We start from the raw sequence: 22454 nt of genomic DNA on the forward strand, positions 1-22454 counted from the left end.
CTCGGGAATGCACCCTAACAGAGGGCTGCTGCTAAAGCAATCAGCAGTGACGTGCCATTGTTAGGGTTCAGGGTCAACACCACCTTGAGGCAGCTAGAACAGTCCCCCTGCTCTCAGAGCGATCGGTCCAGGTGGCCTGCAGAGCAACAGTGCCAGTTACACCTTGTGGCCAGCCTGAGGGCTCTTGGTAGCCAGGAGGCTCAGACATTTCCCATAGTGATGAAGAGATTCTGGAGCTCAGACATGAAACTACTTTAAGAACCAGCATCAGTCTGTCTGGCCACGCTGCAGGCTGATGGCTCTTACCCTCCCGGGTCTTATGCTGCCCCCCAGGCCTCTCTAACTGGTTGTTCTGGGGATGTTCAAGAGATCTGGGGGGTGAGGTAATAGCTTTTATTGGACCAACTTCTGTTAGTGAGAGAGACAAGCTTTCGAGCTACACAGGGCTGGGAGAGGTACCCCCAGCGTCACTGCAAAATACAAGGGGGGACCAGAGAGTTTAGCATAAGTGGTTAACACACATCAAGGGATCATTCAAGGTGAAGTGGCTCATTACCCGCCCTCAAGCCTAGGGAGGAAAGGAAGGTGCGGGGGAAAGCAGCTGGGGATAGGGGAGTTCTTAGCGGGAAACAAATCGTTGTAATAAGCCATCAATCCAGTATCTCTGCCCAGTCCACGATTTTTAGTGTCTAGGGCAGACTGCCCCATGCCAGGTCTCCAGGAATTTCACAGCCTTTCAGCTCCCTCTTCACCCCATGGACCAACCACCAGCACTGTCTGTTGCTCTCTGCAGGAGTGTGGCAGGCTCCCACGCCCTGCTCCAGAACAAAGCCAATGGCAGCATGGACCTCCCTCACCCTTCCATGCCACAGGGGACAACAGCCTAGCAGCTGGGCATCGGCTCATGTGAACATCAGGAAGAAAAGAATCACTCACAAGAGGGGAGAGGCCAGTGGAAACTCTGCTCATAGCAGCTTAGGTCCATCTCCAGCCCCTGCATTTGGCAGTGCCAAGGGGGGCACTTTACAATCCCTGATTCCATTACACAGAGAAGGGCTTTTCATCCCTCGTTCTCCCCAGGAGCCAGGACAGGGCAGAGCTGAGGGTGTTCGGGGTCTGGGTGGATAAGTGCAGCTGGTTTCCAGGCTGGTAATGCCAGATTTGGGGTTCCCTCGGATAGCTCCCCATAGCCACTGCCCTGGGCTCTCAGCATCCACGCTGCAAAGCAGGCCCTGGGGTTATTATCCCCCTGTCACCGCATGAGTCAGCAGAATAGAACCCAGGAGTCCTGGGGTTTCTTCCCCCCCCCACATCCCAACCCATGCGGCTCACCTCTTGCTGACAGTGGCGACGATCAGCTCCTTCCTTGGCCTGCCCTCCTCTGCCGTGGAGCCCCGGGACTCGCTTTCGCTTTGCCAGCCCGCTGTTTCCCCTAGGGGGGAGCTGAGGTAGGTGCCCCCTAATGACAGTGCCAACGAGGGGGGTCTCATGAAGGACACGCTGCCCCGGCCGCTACTCTGGCTGGTCAGGCTGCCCCGCAGCAGCTTCTCAGCAGGTGGCCCCTGCAGGCAGAGGGTCCCCGGGGCCTGGTGCTTCTCAGGCACCTGAGCTTCCAGCAGCTCTGCAGGCAGCGGCTGCCCTGGCAGGCTCAAGGCCCAGTTGGACTCTGAGGAGATGGCTGTGTACATCAGCTCGGTCCTACTGCTGTCCGTGGGCGATGGCCCCCGGCCCCAGGGGGCCTGCTCCTTGGCCAGGAGCGGGTCGGAGCTGGGGCCAAGGTAGCCTGGCCACACCGTGCTCCCAGGCAGGGCAGCCTTGGCAGGGCCCATCTGTGGCTCTGGTGGTTTGAGGAGAGCCTTGCTGGGCGCTTGCTCCAGAGGAGACTCTGCAGTGCCACGCGTGTCCATGTAGTCCAGGCAGGCCGCTCCCTCCGTGCTCTGCATGGGACCCTCCTCCCGCAGCAGGGTGGGCTCTGTGCTGCCCAGGGGCTGGAGCTCGCAGGGCTCCTCTTGGGGTGGCCAGTCCCCATCCACGCTCATCTCCTTGAAGAAAGGCAGGCTCAGGTACTGGAGGATCCCACTCTGGGCCGAGGAGCTGGCTCTCTGCCGGCTGCTCGGAGACCCAGAGCCCAGTGGCTTGGGGCTGGCCAGAGCTGGGGCGCTCAACAGCCTGCTGAGCACGGGGGAGCCCCCAGGGCCTGGGGAGTTGCGCAGCGTGCTGACAGTGCTCTGGCAGTGCCCCTCGCAACACATGCCGTCCCGCGGCTCCTCCACCGTGCTGAGGGGCAGCGGCATTGAGGAGGCCACAGGGCTGAGGTTGATGCTGCACAAGGGCTTGGCTTCATCCGTGGGGCTGCTGCAGTAGCTGAAGTAGCGTCCCTGGCGGTAGCCAGAGGATCTGGCTTCTCTGCGGGCCTGGCCTGTGGCCTTGGGCCGCAGCGGCACTCCCCTCTTCCAGACAGGCTCCTCTGCCTCTGGGGGAGCGTACACCTGCAGGTAGGGTGCTGGCGGGCTGGGCTCAGGCGGGGTGGGGGAGGGATCCTGCTGCAGGAGCTCGGGGAACAGCTCCTTCTCAAGGGTGCAGAGGGAGGCCTCCCGGGGCAGCCTGTCCGTCTCCACCACAAAGCGCCCATCGGGGCCTCGGCAGATGCGCTCCAGGGGCATCGTATCCCCAATGTGGCTTTCGTACACCATGTACTTGGAGCTGCTCCTAGGGCCACCAGCGATGGTGAGGCCCAGACTGGTGCCAGCCTTCTCCCCCCACAGCAGGGTCCGGCGCAAGCTCTGATACGGGGAGGCCTGCAGCTTCAGCTTTATGGCGCTGTCCGGGCTACCAGAGCTGTGAGAATTTCTGCAGAGAAAGAGAGGAATTAATGGGGGGATCCCCCTGCCTCATGCCACGGGGCAGCCCCTGCCTACTTGTTCCCCCCATCCAACCTGGCCTGCACATTCACTCTAAGAACTGAGGATAACCGCCCACCCTGAGAGGGAAGGGTCAAAGTACACGCTGGGGAGCTAGCCCCACACCAGAGCATGGCCAGTGGAGGGGTGGCCCGTTTCCCACAGCCCCACCCCAGCAGCCAGGACCCAGCCTCCCTCCCTCCCACTCGAAGCCCCACCCTGAGCCAGCGGGGAGCGAATGGGGAAAGCAAGGAGAACAGAATGGCACAGGGAGCATGGTGAGACAGGAAGATGTCGTGGAATGGTGCGACTTACTGCGGAGGTGGAAGCTTCTTGTTGGGGGAGAAGACGATTGGTGGATCTGGAAGGTCATGAGAACACAAGGGGATCACATGGCGAGCAACTCAACGTGAGATGAGGAGACTGCAGTGGCCCATGCCCACCCCTGACCCCCAGCTGAGCCCTGAGGGCCCCCATGGGTTGTGGGGGTGATCACCTGCTTGTGACAAACGGCATGAAACCCACCAGTGCCTGGGGCCACCAGACAGCCATCGGGGGATGGGTTATAGTCCCTATTGCCCTGGGGCCGGATCAGAATCGGTGCTCCCTAGAAAGGAAAGGCCCCATGTTCCATTTCCCACCCCGCTGACCCTGACAGTGCCTTGACCTAATGGTGTTGCGCTTCTCAGCTCCCCTTCCCCACAGCCCCATTCCCAGCAGGGGACATGCCCTGGGCAGGTTTTGCTCCTCCAGGAGCAAGCAGCAGATGAAGGGAGGGGTAGAGAGGCTGGGATCAAGGGGCCTTCATCTTTCCCAGGCCTTGTCGACCGGGGAAAGTGGCACTGGTGTAACCCTGGGAGTTCAGTGACCTAGGGGCAGCCCCCGGGGACTGTGGCTCACCACGGTGGCTGGTTGCTTTTTAGCCTATGTTGGTTCCTATGTTGGCTGTAGCGAACCTGCACTAGCCTGGGTCAAACCAAAGTCAGAGCAGCCCCACCAACAGGGCACCCAGTTAACTGAACCACTTTGAACTCACCCTCTGGCTGCAATAGTCCTGGGATTCTGAATGTCCCATGCCAGCCTGACCTCAGCTCCCCGCTCCTCTGGGCTCTTCCCACCCAACCAACCCAGAGGGGGCTGTCACCCAACCTGGGTTACAACCTCCTGTGCCCCCCACCTGGGCTACAACCCCTTACCCCATGTAGGGAATGACCCCTGACCCCACTGAGAGACCTCACTCCATCCTCCATTGTGTTTCCGGGCCGCCCAGCGAAGATCCCATCCCCTTGCTGTGCTCCCGGCCTCGGCAGCTGCGTGCCCATGCCAGGGCTGGGTCCCTACCTTGCCTGCGTTTCTGGAGGCGGGCGGCACGCCGGCGGTTCATGATGCAGGCTACCATGGTGCTGAAGATCACAGCCACGCTGAGGAAGCAGATGCCCCCGATGACACCAGCCAGAACAGGCTGCGGCAGGAGCTCCGGCAACTGAGTGCGGGATGGATACACCTCCATACCTGGGCAAGGTGATGGGGAGAGGCCTCAGACAGCCAGCAGGGCGAGGGGATACCGTGCTTCTCCCTTAGGGGGAAACCAGCCCATAGACACTTACCTTCCTGCGGGGAGGGGCCCTCTGCTTGGGCACAATGGCCAGTTCCATTCCTGTCCCTGTCACACCCAGGCTGGCCTGGCTTGGGTGCGTGGAGGGGGCAGCACAGGAGATGTGGCAGTACAGGTCCCCTCCCCTGCACCCCAAGGAGACCCAGGGTCCTGCCAGGGTGTGGCTGGCTGTCCGGGGCAGCAAAGAGCTTTACCTGCCGTGGAGACGTTCACGGTGTTGCTGGGGTCGCTCATGTAGATCCCGGCAAAGGCCACCAGGCGGAACTCGTAGCAGGCGTCCTGGGAGAGCAGAGGCTGCGTTAGCGTTACGGCCAGCACCTGCCGGCTCTCCCCCATGACGTGGGGCGCAGACCAGAGGCAGCTTCTGCCACAGGACCCGCAGCCATGTGTGCAGCGAGCTGAGGGTTTCCATCCCAGCATCAGATGCACCCTGTCTCAAAGCACCTCTGAAAGGTGCAGTGACACCTGGTGACAAGCAGAGCCCCTTCCGGCCAGAACCATCCACGCAGTACTCACCACCAAGGGGCCAGCGCTGGAGCAGAGCAGAACCCCATTTCCACCCCCAGTGGACTGCTGGGCAAGAGAACACTTCCATGATGCACCTTGGCCTGTGCCCGACCAGGCTGTTTGGGCCCATCTAGCCCTTCTGGGGTTTGCTGCTGTCCCGAGACTCAGAAGCCTGCAGCACCAGGGCACAGGCTCCGTAGTGCACCCTGTGAGCCAAGGCCCAGGGCTTCCCACCCTGAAGGAGCATCAGGCACCAGCCTGGAGCCACTGTTCGTCCCATGGGCTGCCAGCCCCCTGCTTGTGCAGAGCCACTCTCCACTCCCCACCCGGGGGTCCCGCCTGGCGGGGGTCTCCAAACTCCACAAAGCCAGCCGGGGGTGGGTACATCAGCACAGCGCTAATGAGGGGCCATGAGGTGTGCCCAGCGTGCCATTAGCGCCACCCAGCCAGGGAGGGGCTGCTCCTCGAGCCTAGGGCTGCATCCTTCACAGCTCAGTGCCAGGGGCTCGGGCTGCCAATCTCGGCAGCAGCAGGCGGAGACCTGGTGCAGAAACATCCAATACAAGACCCAGAGGTTGGCATTTCAACCCCCGTCCCCCTGCCAACCTTGATGAGTCCTGGCACCAGGACCTGGGTCTTCGTGCTGGGGATGGAGCCATCCAGCCCCTCCCAGCCGCCCTGGTCCTGCCGTAACTCCAGCATGTAGCCTGTCAGGGCCACGGAGAACTGCAACGGGGGCTCCCACTGCAGCAGGACCCCGCGCGATGTCTCATTGGCCGTCAGGGACTGTGGGGGGGACAGAAAGACGTGTGTGGCTGTGGTGGGCAGCTCGGGAGGCACCTCGGTCGTCGGGAAACCTGAAGGGAAAGGAGACACTGAGGAAAAGAACCAGGCAGCCATTTGGGGAGTCGGGAAGCCCCAGGGCAGCCATTCGGGGGGCTGGGGAGAGCCCCAGGCAGCCACTTAGGGTGGGGGTGAGTCCCAGAGCAGCCATTCAGGGAGAGGAGCAGCCCCAGGCAGCCTTTTGGGGGGAGAATGGGGGAGAGCCAGCCATTCAGCGGCGTGCTGGGGGGAGCCCCAGGGCAGCCACTCAGGGCATGTGAGCTCGGGTGGGTGGCTGGGAAGTATGTTCCTCCCTTCATGATTGGAACCTCCCAGGGGGAGAGGGTGGGACCAGCTCTGGGGAGGGGACATGGGAAGGGGCAGCCCCAGAGCCCGGGGGGTTTCCAGGCATCACTTGAAGGGTGGGGGTTCCTTTCCCAGGAGTTCAGTGGGTGGGGATTCCTTCCAAAAGGTGGCCATTGGGAATGCCCCTTCTGAGGGGCCGGCAAAGGTGAGGGTAGCCCTACAGGTGAGGTCCCTCTTGTAGGTGGAGGAGCTGTTCCCAGGTGTAGGGGAGCTGTTCCCAGAGACTGGGGGAAGGTAGAGGATAATATTTCCAGGAGGCAGGGTGCTGGCAGTGGGAGAGCCATTCCCAGGGCTGGTGGGGGGGAGCCCCATTCTTGAAGGGAGGGAGTGCTGGCGGGGGGAGGGGCATTCCTGGGGCTGGGGTGGAGGGCGGTTCTCTAGGCCGCTGGCAGTGGGGGTGCCATTCCCGGGGCTCGGGAGGGGCAGTTCTCAGAGGTGCGGGCAGTGGGGAGCCCCGTTCTCTAAGGGGGGGGGAGTGCTGCTGGTGGGGGCCCATTGCCGGGGTTGGTGGTGGTGGGGCTGATTCTCAGGGTTGCTGGCGGTGGTGGGGGGCCATTCCTGGGGCTGGCAGGTGGAGAGAGGGGAGCCTGGTTCTCAGAGGTGTGGGCAGTGGGTGGGACATTCCCAGGGTGCTGGCAGTGGGGGAGCCATTCCCGGGACTGGTGGCGGGGTAGTTCTCTAGAGTGCTGGCGGTGGTGGGGCCATTCCCACAGCTGGCATGGAGGGCCCAGTTCTCAGGGGTGCAGGCGGGGGAAGAGGTAAGCTCAGTTCCCAGCTGCTGGTGGGGGGGTGGTACTCAGGGGGAGGGGGTGCCAGAGGCTCTCTCACCCAGGGGGAAGGAGGTGACGATCTCACTGAAGGGGCCGCTGCCCAGCTTGTTCTGGGACAGGACGCTGAACTGGTAGCCAGTGGCCGGCTGCAGGTTCTCCACCAGGAGGTACCCAGCCCCCACAGGCACCGTCAGCGACACCCAGTCATGATGGGGCCGGTTCAGGTGCTTCACCCTAAGGAGACAGAGTAGGTGAGCTGGAGCCAGCACTGGGGCCCAACCCCCCCCCCCCCCCCCCCCGCCCACACACACACCCTCCCCATACGCCCCCCTCAGTGAGGGCCTGTGCCTGAGAGCCCCCCCATTCACCCCTCAGGAGGGCACAGGGACACAGCCTCCACCTGTGCTGAGAGCTGGGAATTCCCCGTGTTGTGTCTGTCTTGCATGGGGCAGGGATCCCGCGCTCACACCCAGGGCTAGCCTGGGCCATAGGCTGTGCCCCCGTGGCCGCGCCAGCCCACTTCCAGAGCTGGTAGACAGGGGGTGCCCCTGGGACTTGAGAGCCCTGCCCGGCATGGGACTCACAGTGGCGTGTACCAGACGCTGAACCTCTGGAAGTATCCCCCGTCGAACCCCGGCTGCCAGGAGACGTTGGCTGCCAGGAGCAGTGGCAGCACCGAGACGTTGGTGACAGCGTGAGGGCTGGTGCCTGGTGGAGACAGTCGGGTGGGGAGTGAGTCAGGGGCCATCTCTGATCTGCCCCTCCCAGGGCTCAGGCGCTGGCTGGGAGCTGCCGGGGGCACCTGGCCAGCACGAACGCCCCTCCCCACAGATGAAATGGGCAGGCACCATCCACAGGGGAGGCACCTGCATCTGTGGGCTCCCAATGGGCAGTTGCTGTGCTCGGGGGAGTGGCTGGAATGCTGGTCACCTGGGCACACTGGCCTCACACTGCAGGGTCCCTGGCAGTGCCCAATGGAGCTGGGCACAGGCCAAATCCAACATGGATTCCAGAGCGATACGGGGTCTGGGATGTGGAGATTGGGTGTTCGTCTCATATACACTCCGCCAGGCATTCCCATGCACAGCCAGTGCACACACACCACTCAGCAGGCACAAACCCCCCACCCTGAGTCCCATACACAGACACACAGCAGCTCAGCCCCCCCCCGCCCCACCACACACAGCCGCCCCTCCACCCCGAACCCCATACACACACAAGCACTCACCCCACCCCGAGCCTCAGACACACAGCCGCCCACCTCCACCCCGAACCCCATACACACACAACCACCCACCCCCACCCCAAGCCTCATACACACACACACAGCCGCCCACCTCCACCCCGAACCCCATACACATACAATCACCCACCCCCACCCCAAGCCTCATACACACACACACACACACACACAGAGCTGCCCAGCCCCAACCTGAGCCCCATTCCCCCCCACACACACAACCACCCTTCCCCACCCTGAGACCCATAGACACACTGCCAATGCATCCCCCCATACATACACACACAGAGCTCCCTCCTCAGAGCCCAGCGGCCCTGGATCAGGCCTCCCACCCACCATGGGCAGCTGGTGGTGGGGCTGGCATAGCCCAACTCACCCAGCACGTAGACGGAGGTGGTGGTGCTGATCCGGGCCACCTGGTTGCTGACCGTGCACTCCCAGGCTCCATGCTGCTCCTTAACCAGTGGCCGGAAGACGAGGCTGCTGTTCCCATCCACCTGGGCATCGCTCCTCCCTGTTGTTCCCAGCTGCAGAGCAAAGGCAGAGCCACACTGACACCGGCAGCCCAGCCCTCCCCCACCACTGCCATTGTCTACCACGGGGGAAGAGACTAAAGTGGGCTGGGCTGTGAGCACAAATTTGAGGGGGGCAGGGCCCAGCCCGTGCAGACCGGGGGCCGTGGGGGGCCGGGCGGCAGGCGTGCACAGATTGGGGGGGGGGAGATAGGGTGGCGCCGGGCTGGGTGAGTGCAGCTTGGGGAGAAAAGGGGGGCCACAAGCATAGATTGGGGCTAAGGAGAGTCTCTAGGCAGCAATCCAGCCAGCGACCAAGCTGAGCTTGCTTCCCACCACACCAGTGCAGGGCCGCATTCATCTCCAAGAGCCTTGAACCTGTCGCCCCAGTGGTGGGTGAGAAAGGTGAGGCACAGGGAGGGGCAGCGACTGGGCCGAGGTCTCACTGAGAGCTAGGGGCAGAACAGGAACAAAACCCCACAGTCCTGGGTCATCACTTTCTCAGAGGGAGGGGGCTGCCCGGAAGGAGACCCCCTCCTCCGCCTCCCCCCCACCCCGAGGGCTCTAGAAGGGTTGTTGCACAGGGCGTCTCCGCACAGGGCGAGCCTGAGGAATGAATAACCCAGGGAATGACCCCCATCCCCAGGGCTCCGCCTCTCAGGGCATGTGTCCATAAGGCAGGAGCTGCATGGGGCAGCTGGGCCGTGTGGGGCTGGCTCCCCCTGCAGCACAGAGCCGAGTCCTGGGCCAGAGTAGGTCCTGCTTGTGGAGCCCTGAAGCTCTGGGCTGCACCCCACTGCCAAGGGGAATCTGCCATGTGGATGGCCAGCAGCAGAGCCCTGGACCGAGTCCCAGGGCACTGGCCACTCACAGCTCCATTGACGCCGGCGGCAGCCTGAGCCAGCACCAAACCACAGGCTGGGGGAAGTGAGGGTGTGATGCCAAGGAGCCACAGTCCCTGAGCCATGGGGAACCCAGGCTCCCCAGTCCCTCCCCCCATCTGAACCCAGAGCTGCAGCCCCCCTACCTTTGCCCATGTGACTGTGGGCGGGGGGTCTCCTTGGGCGGCGCATGGGATCACCAGCTCGCGGCCCACCTCCTGGAAGTACTCCTCCTTGGGGCGCAGGGTGAACACGGGAGGGTCCTGGAACAGACACACGGGTAGCTCAGCACCCCACTCTGGGGGCAGGGGGAGTGAGACAGACAGACAAAGGGGTCAGGGCTCAGCAGCTCAGGCGGGAGGTGGCACTGGCCTGGACTCATGGGCGAGAGATCCGACAGGCCCAGGGAGCAGAGCAGATAGAGGGCCCTGCACAGTGGCACTCAGGGCAGGGAAGAGACCAGCCTGAGCATTGCTACCCAGCTTGCTTTGTGGGGTGCATAGATGGGGTGGGTACTGTAATAACTGGGGCCTGGCAGGAATATCCATATTGTGAGCTTAATCCAAGGTTACAGAATGGCCCAGTCACCTGTAACCATGGGTGTTGAAGGGGAAAGGTACAAGAGGGAGACAGACAGGCTGGATTAGTACAAGTAAAAAGGCCTCCTGCTGGAGGTAAACAAGAGGAGCATGGGACCAAAAATCAATGCACCAGAATGGGTGTGTTGGGGATTAGGAGGGGATGAGCTATTCCACCCAACCCCCTCTTGAGGTCCTTCAAATGAAATTAGCAGCTGGCTGGGAGATGGACCAACAGGAGCAAGGTTGGCTGCCACTCCCGCTGTCTCCGGGGAGCCTGGGAGTTGCTGTGACTCCACTGGGCCTTCACTGTTCTAATCTTGAGATGTCCTCACCAGAGCAGGCCAGAGCAAGGGCATCACCCCCTCTACCTGAATCCTGACCATGGCAGCTCCAAGTCCTTTGGCTGTCGCCCCCTCCCTTTCCCTTCCACCCCTTACTTCTTCACTTTCCTATCTCTCAGGACTTGTCTATACAAACACATAGGTCATGCATGGTTGGCTGGCGTATACTTCTACCCTGCATTAAGTGTCCATGTGGACCGTGGTGCCATGCACTAAAGATTCCCTAGTGTGCTTTACTCTACTTCTGTTTCAAAGCAGGGTAGATCCACGTGCACTAGGGAACTTCTATTGCACTGCAGCAGGGACCACACAGCCAGTTAGTGTCCTGCAGGCTAGTGCAGGACAGACTTACGCCCCAGCTTGCCACAAAAGACAGGCTACTTACCTTGCACAGCAACCGCAGTTCGAAATGTTTTGTCCCCATGGCTGCTCCAAGTGAGGATGTGTGTGCCCATGCACTCGATTTTTCTGATAGCAGTGCCCAGAGCTTCTCCCCTGCATGCTACGCCACTCATGCTCCAGTACAAGCGCATATAGGGAGGGGTGGACCCACACCACCACAGTCCCTTCTCAGCCTCAGAACTTGGTAAAACTTTCAAGTCAAGGCAAGAGGAGAGCCAGTACTGGAGCACCCATCGGGATAAAACATCTCCAGGAACTGTGGTTACTTACCTATCACAGAGTTACTGTCCCTCTGAGTGCTTCATGCGTGGAGACTCCAGAACTGTACCTTAATGTGGAAGGGGTAGATCTGGTACAGAGTGTAGAACAGCTTCACCAAAGGCTGTGGAGTAAGGCTGTGAAAATGTGTGACCAGAGGACCACATGGTTGCCTTGAAAATGTCCTTGATGGGTAACTTCCTAAGGAGGGCAACAAAATGGATTGAGCCCTGGTGGAGTGAGCAGAGGGGATGCATCCAAGAGGACTTGTAGCTTGCCAAAATACAGGCTGATACCCACTGACGTAGTCTGAGGAGACTGAGTGAGCCCCGTGCTCTCAGAAGAAATAAAAAGTCCGGGGGAAACCCTGAAGGGCTTATTTCCGTGAAGATAGAAAGCCAAGGCTCATCTTACCCCCAGTGTATGGAGTGGGTCTATTCTCTGGATGAGTGGGACTTGGGATAAAACACCAGCAGCTGAACGTCCTGATTTATGTGGAACGCTGATGACATTTTAGGGAGGAAGTGAGGGTAGGACACAGCATAATGTTGTCCAGATAAAGCACTGTCTACAGCAGATCAGCTGGCTCCCCTACCCTTCTGGCTGAGGGGACTTTCACAAGGACAAAGTGAAGGATAGATGGAGTAGCGAGTAGGTTGCCACGAGCTCAAAGAGAGGTCCTCTTAATGCGTTAAGCACTAAATTGAGGTTGCAGGGTAGGGTAGGGTCCTGTACTGGAGGAAACAATATAAGGAGGCCATTAAGGAATCTTGCTGTCATAGGATGTGTGAAGACCGACAAACCCTTGATTGGCAAATGGAATACTGTGATAGCAGCTAAATGAACCCTGACAGAGCGCAGGGACAGTCCCAGAGATTTCAGACTTAGTCGGCTAGTGAGGATGAATGCCAGGGAAATATCAGCAGGGGATATAGAGTGGTGGGTGCATCAGATCTGGAAGCGCTTCAACTTCCGCAGGTGAGTCCTTCGTGTGGTTAGTTTCCTGCTGTTCAGTAAAACTGACTGAACTTCAGGAGAACATTCCGGTTCTAGGCCCAAGAACCATTGCGAAGTCAGGCCTTGAGGTGCAAGGATGATAGGTTAGGGTGGGTTATGGAGCCCAACTCCTGGGTCAGGAGGTCTGTCATTACAGGACGCTGCAGAGGCAGATATTTTGCCAGATGGATCATGGTCGGGAACCACCTGTCTCAGACACACCCGAGCCATAAAAATGAGCGCTGCTTTCTCTTGTTTCAATTTAAGCAGGGCTTTGTGGATCAGTGGAGTTCGATGGAAGGCATATAATAGACCCTGGGGCCAAGAGGCAAGGAATGCATCTCCCAGGGAGTCATGACCATGTCCCCCTCCCGTCCCCCCCCCCGAGAATAGGTAGCGATATTTTGAGTTAGAAGCTGTGGCAAAGAGGTCTATCTGTTGAAGAACCCAGGTAAAGCAGATCTCTTCAACGAATACATCGGTCAGCTCCCACTCATTGTCTTGATGGAAAATTCTGCTCAGTGAATGCGCGATGGTGTTCTGTGATCCTGGCAGATAGATCACGGCGATATCTGTGTACTGGGGTATGCACCAGTTCCATAGTCTCAGTGACCCTTCGCCTAAGAATTGGCATTTTGCTTCTCCTTGGGAGTTTATATAGTACGTGGCCTCCTGGTGGTTGTCCAACCTCACTTTGACTGACTGGCCCTACATGAGGAGGAAGCAAAGGCAGGCATCATGGACAGCTCGAAGTTTGAGGACGTTGATGTGTAGTGACAACTCTCAAGGAGTCCATCTGCCTTGCGCTGTATGATTCTGTAGGTGAGCGACCCAGCCTAGAAGGGAGGTGTCCGTGGGGATGACATGTGGAAGGTAGATGTGAGGGGGGTTCCCACGCAGACTCTTTGAGGGTCCTTCCACCAACTGAGGGAGTCAGGTGCCATCCAAGGGACTGATGCCTCCCTGGACAGCTTGTGCTTGCGGGGAGTGTAGGCTGTCCTAAGCCAGGCTTGCATGGGGGGTTATGAAAGCGCAGGCTGCCATGCATCCCAGGAGCTAAAGACAAGCCCACACCACGGTTTGTGGGCTCTGCTGTCATGCAGAGATCAGGTGAGACATTGAGGTGAACCTATCCACAGGCAGGTAGGTTTTAACTGCCAGAGCCCAGGGCGGCCCCGATAAAGTCTACATGTTGCACAGGGTTGATTTCTCTACGTTGAAGCGAAGGCTTAAGGAGTGGAACAGAACTAGGTCCCTCTTGGTGGCGGACTCACCTTCAACGGAAGGATGGCCCTTGGAGAGCTAGTCATCCAGACACAGAAAAGTTACTGTTCCCAGATGCCAAAGGTGGGCTGTGATGATGGAGGGGACTTTTGTCAGGACCCTCAGGGCAGCTGACAGGCTAGAAGGCATGGCACGGTACTGGTGATGGTCAATGCCCACTACTAACCTGAGGAAACACCATGGTGCTGGGTATATGGCTACATGGAAATAGGCATCCTGGAAGTCAAGGGTGACGAAGATCTAACAACAGAAAGAATGCCACTAGGGTGGCCATCTGCAAGTGCTGCATGTGAATCAAAGTGTTTAGAGATGGAAGGTCTGCACTCAGTCTCCACCCTCCTTTTTTCTTTGGGCCCAGGAAGTACCAGGAGAAGAAACCCTTACTGATGAAGTCTGAAGGAATGGATTTGACCACCCCTGGAAGCAGGAGGGATTCTACCTCCTGGTTTAAGGAGCCTCTCCTGAGAGGGGTCCCTGAATATGAACAGGGAGGGGGAATGGAGCTGACCTGGATGGAATAGCCAGTCAAGATTACTGCCAGTACTCATTTGTCTGAGGTGATACGTTCCCAAGAATCATAGAAGATTAGGGTTGGAAGAGACCTCAGGAGGTCATTTAGTCCAACCCCCTGCTCAAAGTAGGACCAACCCCAACTAAATCATCCCAGCCAGGGCTTTGGGCAGAAGGGAAGACATGGGCAAGATGGTCTCCAAAGGGTGGGTGAATGGAGTGATGTAGCTGAAGATCCAATAGGGAGGGTTTGTGGGCCTCAACCAGGAGTCAAAATGGTTGCTTGGATGAGGCAGCCACCTGGGAGGTGACAGTGGAGGATGGGCCTTTCTTGTATGGCCTAATCCTCTTTCCAGGTAGCTCAGCAGTTCTCTGGGGCAGCGTTGTGCTGTCTGAGACTTGCTGTATTTTCTCTTTGTAGCTGGAGCATAGATACCAAGAGCACGCAACGTCACCCTGGAATCCTTGAATGAGCGAAGAGAGCCATGCGTAGTGCCACTGAAGAGCTGAGGCCCTTCAAAGGGCAAATCCTCCACAGTGTTTTGCATTTCCCTGGGCAAGCTGGAGGATTGTAGCCAGGAGGCCCAACACACGACTATGGCAGTAGTCATTAAACAGAGGCCATATCCAGGGAGGCTGCAGGAGGGCTTTGGCTATTATCTGGCCCTTTGTAATAAGAGCACGAAACAGCCCTGTCTTGTCCTAAGGCAAAAATTCAATATAGTTTTGAAAATTTACTCTAGTTGGTAAAGTCACATTTGCCATCAGGGCTTCGAAGCAAGCGCCTTGGAACTGTAACTCTTATGTCCTAGAAGGTCCAGACACTTGAGTTCCTTGTCAGATATTGTTGCCTTGAAACAATGTTGCCTACTCCTTTTGTTGGCAGCGCTGATGACCAGGTAGTTGGGCGTGGGCTAAGTAAACAAGTACTCTGGGCCCTTGGCCGGACACAATACATTTTATCGACCCTCTTACAGGTGGATGGGATGCTGGCTAAAGTCTTGCCACGCTGTGTGGGCTGGCAAGAGGAGGACTTAATTAATAAGTAAGGCTACCTTGCCCTGGGTAGAGGCGTGTGTGATGTCCACCCAGGGAGTCCTGCTGTTCCTGGATTTCCTCCAAGGGATTCTGCAAAGCCTCTGCTATGCATTTCATCAAGCCTGGAAAGGCCCTGAAGTCATCCACATTGGATGGCAGTGGGGGCACAGTTGCCTTATCTGGGGAGAAAAAGGATGATGGCACCTCTCCATCAATTCTCAACTCTTAATGCACTGATGGCTCCTCTTGAGTAAGGAGGCTCCCTGTTGTTGGTGGAAGAGACTCTGATAGGATCTCTTGCACATGAGGGTACCCTGTAGACTTGGTCCCCAAAAGAAGCCCAGGTTTCCAGAAAGCCCCCTGTGGAGGGGCATAAGGGAAAGGTGCTAGACCCCATGGGTAGTCTTGCCAGGGCTATCGGGTCAAACATCTGCTGCCTTCTAGGGTCCCTTTCTCGGGGAAGAGGGTGCACCAGGCACTACTAGCAGAAAAACCTCTGATCGAGAATTTATGGGCAGGGTATCCTCACATGGAGCACCCATAGGGGCAACGACTTGGAAAACCTAAGTGTTCATATAGATAAGCCCTCACTCTCTCTTTCACCTACTAACAAGAGTCTGGTTCAGCCGACCAAGACAACGGCATTTTTTGCAACACTGCTGTAAGCCCATGACCAGAGAGGTATCTAAAAGCAATGGCTTCGTACAAGTTTGCCAGGGCTTGGAGTAGCTGATCAGATGATGGGCTAGGCCTGTGTTTCTCCAGCAGTGAGGTTGCAAGTGAGAGTCAGCACCAGAGACAGAAGCTAGTCTTTTCTCTCCCCTCTTGTGCGCTTGTCGTGTTTTGTCTTAAAGGAAGAAGGATTGGATTTTAAGAGCAGCAGCAACAGCTCCAGCCCATCTCAGCTAACTTCTTTTCCTTCCCCCAAGGACAGTTATCACCATCTTTAATGTCAAACAAAGATGTTTTTCCAGGTAAAAATTCTCTACAGCTAAATGGGAAGGGTACAAGAGTTACTATTAAAATGAAAATCTTAATAATTTGAAATGTGAAATATTAAGTAACTGTTTTTTATTTTCTTATGTATCTGTAATACATGGTTAAAAATATTCCTGGGAATTTGCCATAAGCAGGCCGAGATCTCTGCACTCAAAAGCCCCGACCACGTTTGAATGTTTAGTGTTGTAAAATGACAGAGCCACGTTCACACCTTGACTCTCTGGGCCCACTTGTTACACCAAAATTAATCCATCCGGGTGCATGTTTGTGTGAGGGCACCAGAGAAGGGCTCCCCAGCCCCAGCCATGCCCCTACTCAGCCAGTGTTGGAAGGCAGGCTGCCCCCCTCTCACCTTGAGCAAGACGTGGGTGGGTGCTGAGGCACCCGCCGTGCCGTAGCTGTTGTAGGGGGTGCAGGTGTAAAGCCCCAAGGCGTCGTCGTTCCCCGTGGTGATGACAATGGAGCCATCGGGTGCCATGGACCAGCCAGGGAACTGCAGAGGGAGAGACAGGTCAGAATGCGGCCCCCTGCCAGCGGGTGTGTGGCAGAGGCTGAGTTTCCAGGGAGGCCTGGCATAGTCGGTACCTTATCAAGCTCTAGGGGATGCCCGTCCTTGGTCCAGCTGATGGAGAGAAGAGGTGGGTTGGCCTTGGTGGGGCACTGGATCATGCCCTGCATCCCCATGGGCAAGAGGGTCTCCGGTGGCATGGTGGTCACCTGGGCTGGATCTGCAAGGTACCAACGGGCAGGATGTAGTCAAGGCCTGGGTGAGCTCCGCAGCGAAGGGGCTGGGGAGTGGGGTGTGGCAGCCATATGCACAATATGCTGCCAGCCCGCGGGGCTGGGACAAGCAGCACCAGAGGCTGTGTCGTCTCTATGTGATGGGCTTGTCCATGGCAAAGCCCCTGGAAAGCTAGGGACACCCTGGATCTGCCCGCGGAGGAAGCCCAGCTCCTGGCAATTCAGCGCTGTTCCCCTGGGTGCATCTGGGCCATGGTCACATGGGCTCCTCAGCTCAGAGACCTGGGCCAGGTGGGAGGCAGGTGGATGGGGAAGCCGTCTGAGGCCCATAGCAGGGGATGGGCCCTTTTCTCCCAGGCTCCAGGCCACAAAGGGGGAGGTCACAGGCCAGAGGTATTTCCCTGCCCCTGTCAAACAAGTGGGGCCACCAGGGCTCAGCTCAGGAGCCAGGATGTCTGGGTACGGCAGGGTCCCTGAGAGAGGGCGGAGTGGGGCAGGGGTGGCCCTTACATAGGACAGGGAGGGCAGGGGCAGTGGGACCTTACACAGCACTGTGAGGAAAGCCGAGGCAGAGGGTGGTTTCCGCAGCCCATTGCTGGGAACACAGGTGTATTTGCCAGCGTCGTCTGGGATTGTTTTCTGGAGCAAAAGGCTCCCGTCCACCAGGACACGAACACGAGACTGGAGGTGGCTGGAAGGAAGGGAGGGAGGGGGGCAGAGTCAGGAGCCCAGCAGGAGCTGCCCCAAAGAGCCAGCACCCAAACTGCTGGCAGCCCCCACTGCAGGGCTCATGGCGCATCCACAGCGACTTGATCCCAACACATCACAACCAGCACTCGCATCGGCTCAGCAGCACCCCCAAGACCAGCTCCCAGGGCCCTGCCCGCTGCCCCCACGGTCCTGCCACCCAGTCATTGCCTCCACAGCCCTGACACTAGGGCCCGGCTACTGCCACCACGGCCACACCACTGTCCAGCCAAACCCCCACGGTCCAGCCATGGCCACTGGGGCAGGCCAGGCCATGGCCCCGCCACTGGGACCCGACCACTCTCCTCACAGTCCCACAGCTCTGCCATGTCCGCCATAGCTTCATTACAGCTGCCATCACCACAGCCCTATCCACACTCTCGTCACTGTTGACTGTCCCGCTGACTCCTATAACTCTAGAAGCACCACTTTACCCTCCTGCCACCAGCCAATCAAATCACTCCCTCAGCACTCACCGCGCAAGCCCTTGGCCAGGTGTGTATGATCTGAATGGTGCTGCGGGGGGGGGGGGGGGGTCCCTACCCCAATCTCCTCCCCCTACTCTACTCTAGCCCTGGGCTCCATGTAATGCCAGCGCTGTCAGCATCACAGGCCATGTATCACCACCCATGTCTGAGCTGTCAGGCCACCAGAGGATTGGAGTCCCCTTTTCCGCACCACCAGGCCTAACAGGGAACCCCCCACACACTCCCACCAGCACATCACGGGGGCTCAGCTGGGGCCACCGCTCCTGTCACCAGTGCCAGCACCATTCTGCTTGTGTGCATCAGCCTTGCCACACAGCAGTGCATGGGCTGGTATCCGTGTGTACGTAACACTCTTCCATGTATCCGTGTACTTAGGAGCTCTGAGCATCTCCCTTGCTGTAGGACTGTGTGCACGCTTGCATCTCTTGGTGTGTATCTGATGTCGTCATGTGTGTCAGCAACTATATACCTGTGTGCGCACGTCTCTTCAGGTGTGTGTGCGCATCTGAGTGTATCACTGTGTGCTTGCATGCATACATCTCCATAATATTCTGTGTGTGCACGTGCAGCAGTGTCTCCGCCTCTGTGTTGTGTTTGTGTGTCAGTGTCTATGTGTGTGTGTACAGGTGTATATCTCATGGTGTATACACTTCTCTATGAATCAGTGCGTGTGTGTTTGTGTATGGTGAGTGCGTGCATGTGCCAAAGTGTGCGTATCTGAGGGGAGTTCAGGTGTGGGTCAGTGAGTGCATGGATGTGTGTGTGGGGGGCCAGTGTGTGAATGCCCAGGTGTGTGGCAGTGAGCGAATGGGGCTGTGTGTGAATGCACAGGTGTGGGTCAGTGAGTGCATGGGGCTGTGTGTGAATGCACAGTTGTGTGGCGGTGGGCCAATGGATGGGGGGGGCAGTGTGTGAGTGCACAGGTGTGTGGCGGTGAGCCAGTGGATGTGTGTGTGGGGGGGCAGTGTGTGAGTGCACAGGTGTGGGTCAGTGAGTGTGTGTGTGGGGGCAGTGTGTGAGTGCTCAGGTGTGGGTCAGTGAGTGTGTGTGGGGGGCAGTGTGTGAGTGCACAAGTGTGGGTCAGTGAGTGTGTGTGGGGGGGCAGTGTGTGAGTGCACAGGTGTGTGGCGGTGAGCCAGTGGATGTGTGTGTGGGGGGGGCAGTGTGTGAGTGCACAGGTGTGGGTCAGTGAGTGTGTGTGTGGGGGCAGTGTGTGAGTGCACAGGTGTGGGTCAGTGAGTGTGTGTGGGGGGGCAGTGTGTGAGTGCACAGGTGTGTGGCGGTGAGCCAGTGGATGTGTGTGTGTGGGGGGCAGTGCATGAGGGTCAGTGTGTGGGTCAGTGAGTGCATGGATGTGTGTAGGGCGGGGCAGTGTGTGAGTGCACAGGTGTGTGGCGGTCAGCCAGTGGATGTGTGTGTGGGGCATCAACAAGTTTAGGCTAGAAATTAGACAAAGGTTTCGAACCATCAGAGGAGTGAAGTTCTGGAACAGCCTCCCAAGGGGAGCAGTGGGGACAAAAAACCTAATTGGCTTCAAGCCTGAGCTTGATAAGTTTCTGGAGGGGATAGTGTGATGGGACTGCCTACAATGGCATGTAGCCCACCTGCAACTCCTAGCAGCAGATCTCTCCAATAGCCAGAGATGGGGCACTAGATGGGGAGGGCTCTGAGTTACTACAGAGAATTCTTTCCAAGGAGTCTGGCTGCTGGGTCTTGCCCACACACTCAGGGTCTAACCAATCACCATATTTGGGGTCGGAAAGGAATCCCCACCCCCGTCAGATTAGCAGAAACCCTGGGGGGGGGTCACCTTCCTCTGCAGCGTGGGACAGGGGTCACTTGCAGGTTTAAACTAGTGTAAATGGTGGATTCTTTGTAACTTGAAGCCTTTAAACCATGATTTGAGAACGTCAGTAACTCAGCCAGAGGTTATGGGCCTATTGCAGAAGTGGGTGGGCGAGGTTCTGTGGCCTGCAGTACTTAATTTGTGCCAAGCAGTTCAGAGCCCCGGCGCCTCTGGGCCTTGGCAGTTCCTAGCCCCGGCACCTCTGGGCTTGCTGTATCAGTTATGAATGTGAAAAAATTGCTTGAGCCCCAGGAACTCTTTCATTACAAATTAAGCAGTGGTGGCCTGCAATGTATAGTATAGATGAGCATGTTGGTCCCTTCTGACCTTAACATCTATGAGGTGTGTGCTTGTGTGACAGTGTGAGAGTGCAGTAAGTGTGCGTATGGCGATGTGAGCGCAATGGGTGTGTGCATGTCAGTGAGTGCGCAGGTATGGATGTGTATGTGGACGTGGAGTCTCCAGCTCCCTGCCGCAGCTCCTGCCCATCCCCACAAGAGGCCGTTCTGCCCCTGCCCGCTGCTCCCGTGCCACCCCCTTGGCTCCCGGCGCTGTGTACCTGAGGTGATAGACGTTGCTGCTGCCCTGGAACCAACTGTAGGTGAGGTTGCCAGGGTAGGCCTCGGCTTGGCATGCCAGGAAGGCATCCTGGGTGATGTTGACCGTGATGTTCTGTGGTGGCACCACGATGACCGGTGGCCCTGGCACACACAGGGCACAGAGTGAGGTTCTGGGCAGAAGGGGGCGCCAGCTCATTCTGACAGGGAGGGGAAGTGCTGACTGGACCAATGGGACATGGGGAACAGATTCCCAGAGAGGCTTCAATTCCTCTGCAGAGACTCGGAGAGGGGAGTGAGCAGGGTCCGGCTGCGGGGGATGTGGGGGGCTAACAGGGCCTGAGGGGGAGGAGCAAGGGGGAGGACTACCCCGGCAAGATCCTTCTTTGGGTCAAGTGTGTGCAGAGAGAGGCCACATTCTGCTAGCAGACTCCCACATCTCACTGCATGTGCGTATGTCCGGGTGTGTAAACACACGCACACGTACCCAGCTCCTGCTCTGACAGGCTGGTCTCTGCAGTGGAAGGTAAGAGGTACCCAGATGACAGGACCTCACTGACTATAGAGATTGCCCCTGATCAATCAGGAGCCCCAGAGATAGCTCCCCCCTTACCTTGAACCAGCAGCCGGGTGGTGTGGGTGACAGAGCCTTCCTTACTGGAGGCATGGCACGTGTAGATGCCAGTGCTGGCCCGCTCCACGCTGGTGATCCTCAGCGTCCCATTGCTCACCTTTGAAGGCACAAGGCAGTACAGGCGGGAGTGCAGGGAAGGATGTCCTCAGGCACCCCCAGCCTAGCAGCAGACCAGGGGTCGGGTTTATGAGCTGTACAGGCCATTTCAACATCCCAAGAGAATTCAGTTCCTGAATCTCTTGCCTTCCCTAGGCTCACAGTGCCAACCCCAGCACGGTGCTGCGAGATGGGGCCAGCATTTCACCTCCCCTTCCCTGGTGATATTCTGTCCTGTACAGAAGTGTTATGTTGCCCAGCACAAAAACACAGCTACCTCTGGGACAGAACATGGTGGCTGTTTAACAGCAAGATGACACAGCAGCTCAGGACAAGAAATGAAGAAGACTCCTGTATCCAACTGAATCTACAGTGTGGGTTAGAATGGGAGGCAGAATGGAAGTGTGACAAAATGGGAATTATTTGTATGACCCCTGTGTGTGCCTCAGTTTCCCCTATATTTGGCATGGCTGCCCAGTGGGGGGGGGGGGGGAGGACTACATTTGCTCTCAGGGCAGGCTAAGACAACTCAGTCTGGGTGGAATGAAGAATCTGTTAAGGAAATGGCTGAAACCAACCCAGATCAACAAGGAGACCAGCAGGGAAGCTGAGCAAAGAGCCCAACTGGAGAACAAATGACTGGAAAGTGTGAAGTGAGGGGATAAGTGCTGGCTCCTGGAGGAAGCTGGGAGCTCTCTGACCTGGAAACTGACTGGGGAGGTCAGACAGAGACAGAGACAGCCTGAACATGGGCTTCACTACAGCATGGCTGGGCTCTGGACTGACCAGAAGGGCTTCTTGTCTCTGTGCTGACCTACGGCCTCCCACTGCTGTGTTCCAGCTGTCTGATAAACCCGGCTATTTTGGAGATGGTGTGTGAGCGTCACTGGGATTGCTGGGTGAGGTGCATTAATCCCTGCAGAGTGGACAAGTCTCTCCCAGGAGTCTGGCTCAGTCGACATGCCGAGCAGAGCTCACAACGTGAAGCAGGAGTGCTGGAGCCCGGAGGGTCAGTTTCAGGTGGTGACCCTGAAGGACCAGTGAGACCCTTGGGAGCCTGGCCCCTCGAAGGGTTTCCGCCAACAGACTGAGGATCTGTGATAGGAAGCAGCCAAGACAAGCTGGGATGCGCGTGGGTCAGCATGGCTCCCAGCCAGCTCTTGGGATAAACACTCTGGGGCCCCAATGACCCCAGGTGGTCAGGGCCTCTGCTTCCTCACTACAGCACCCTGGGGTCGGTGCTGACTCAGAGGGGACAGTACCACCTACTGATCCCCACCCCACTCCTCACACCTGAGCCTGCTCAGCCTGTCAGCTAAGGGA

At 58.1% G+C, this 22454-nt stretch overlaps 1 protein-coding gene across 3 annotated transcripts in view; it reads right to left on the minus strand.

Annotated features, from left to right (window-relative positions):
* IGSF9 (immunoglobulin superfamily member 9) overlaps positions 1 to 22454 on the minus strand; it is a 62343-nt gene that overhangs the window by 7657 nt on the left and 32232 nt on the right. For 2 of the 3 annotated variants that reach the window (XM_054010970.1, XM_054010971.1), the window contains exons 6-18: positions 21015 to 21132; positions 20404 to 20545; positions 17309 to 17454; positions 16608 to 16750; positions 16375 to 16515; positions 9760 to 9876; positions 8597 to 8747; positions 7565 to 7688; positions 7039 to 7214; positions 5629 to 5879; positions 4710 to 4794; positions 4242 to 4476; positions 1333 to 2850 (exon numbers count right to left, since the gene is read on the minus strand). In XM_054010970.1, the coding sequence (XP_053866945.1) occupies positions 1333 to 2850; positions 4242 to 4476; positions 4710 to 4794; positions 5629 to 5879; positions 7039 to 7214; positions 7565 to 7688; positions 8597 to 8747; positions 9760 to 9876; positions 16375 to 16515; positions 16608 to 16750; positions 17309 to 17454; positions 20404 to 20545; positions 21015 to 21132 (3347 nt within the window). Of the gene's footprint in view, positions 1 to 1332; positions 2851 to 3215; positions 3262 to 4241; positions 4477 to 4709; positions 4795 to 5628; positions 5880 to 7038; positions 7215 to 7564; positions 7689 to 8596; positions 8748 to 9759; positions 9877 to 16374; positions 16516 to 16607; positions 16751 to 17308; positions 17455 to 20403; positions 20546 to 21014; positions 21133 to 22454 lie in introns of all 3 variants that reach the window. The other variant, XM_054010972.1, reaches the window with a different exon arrangement.

The sequence above is a fragment of the Malaclemys terrapin genome, chromosome 21 (genome assembly GCF_027887155.1).
Source record: "Malaclemys terrapin pileata isolate rMalTer1 chromosome 21, rMalTer1.hap1, whole genome shotgun sequence".
NCBI classification, from domain to species: domain Eukaryota; kingdom Metazoa; phylum Chordata; order Testudines; family Emydidae; genus Malaclemys; species Malaclemys terrapin.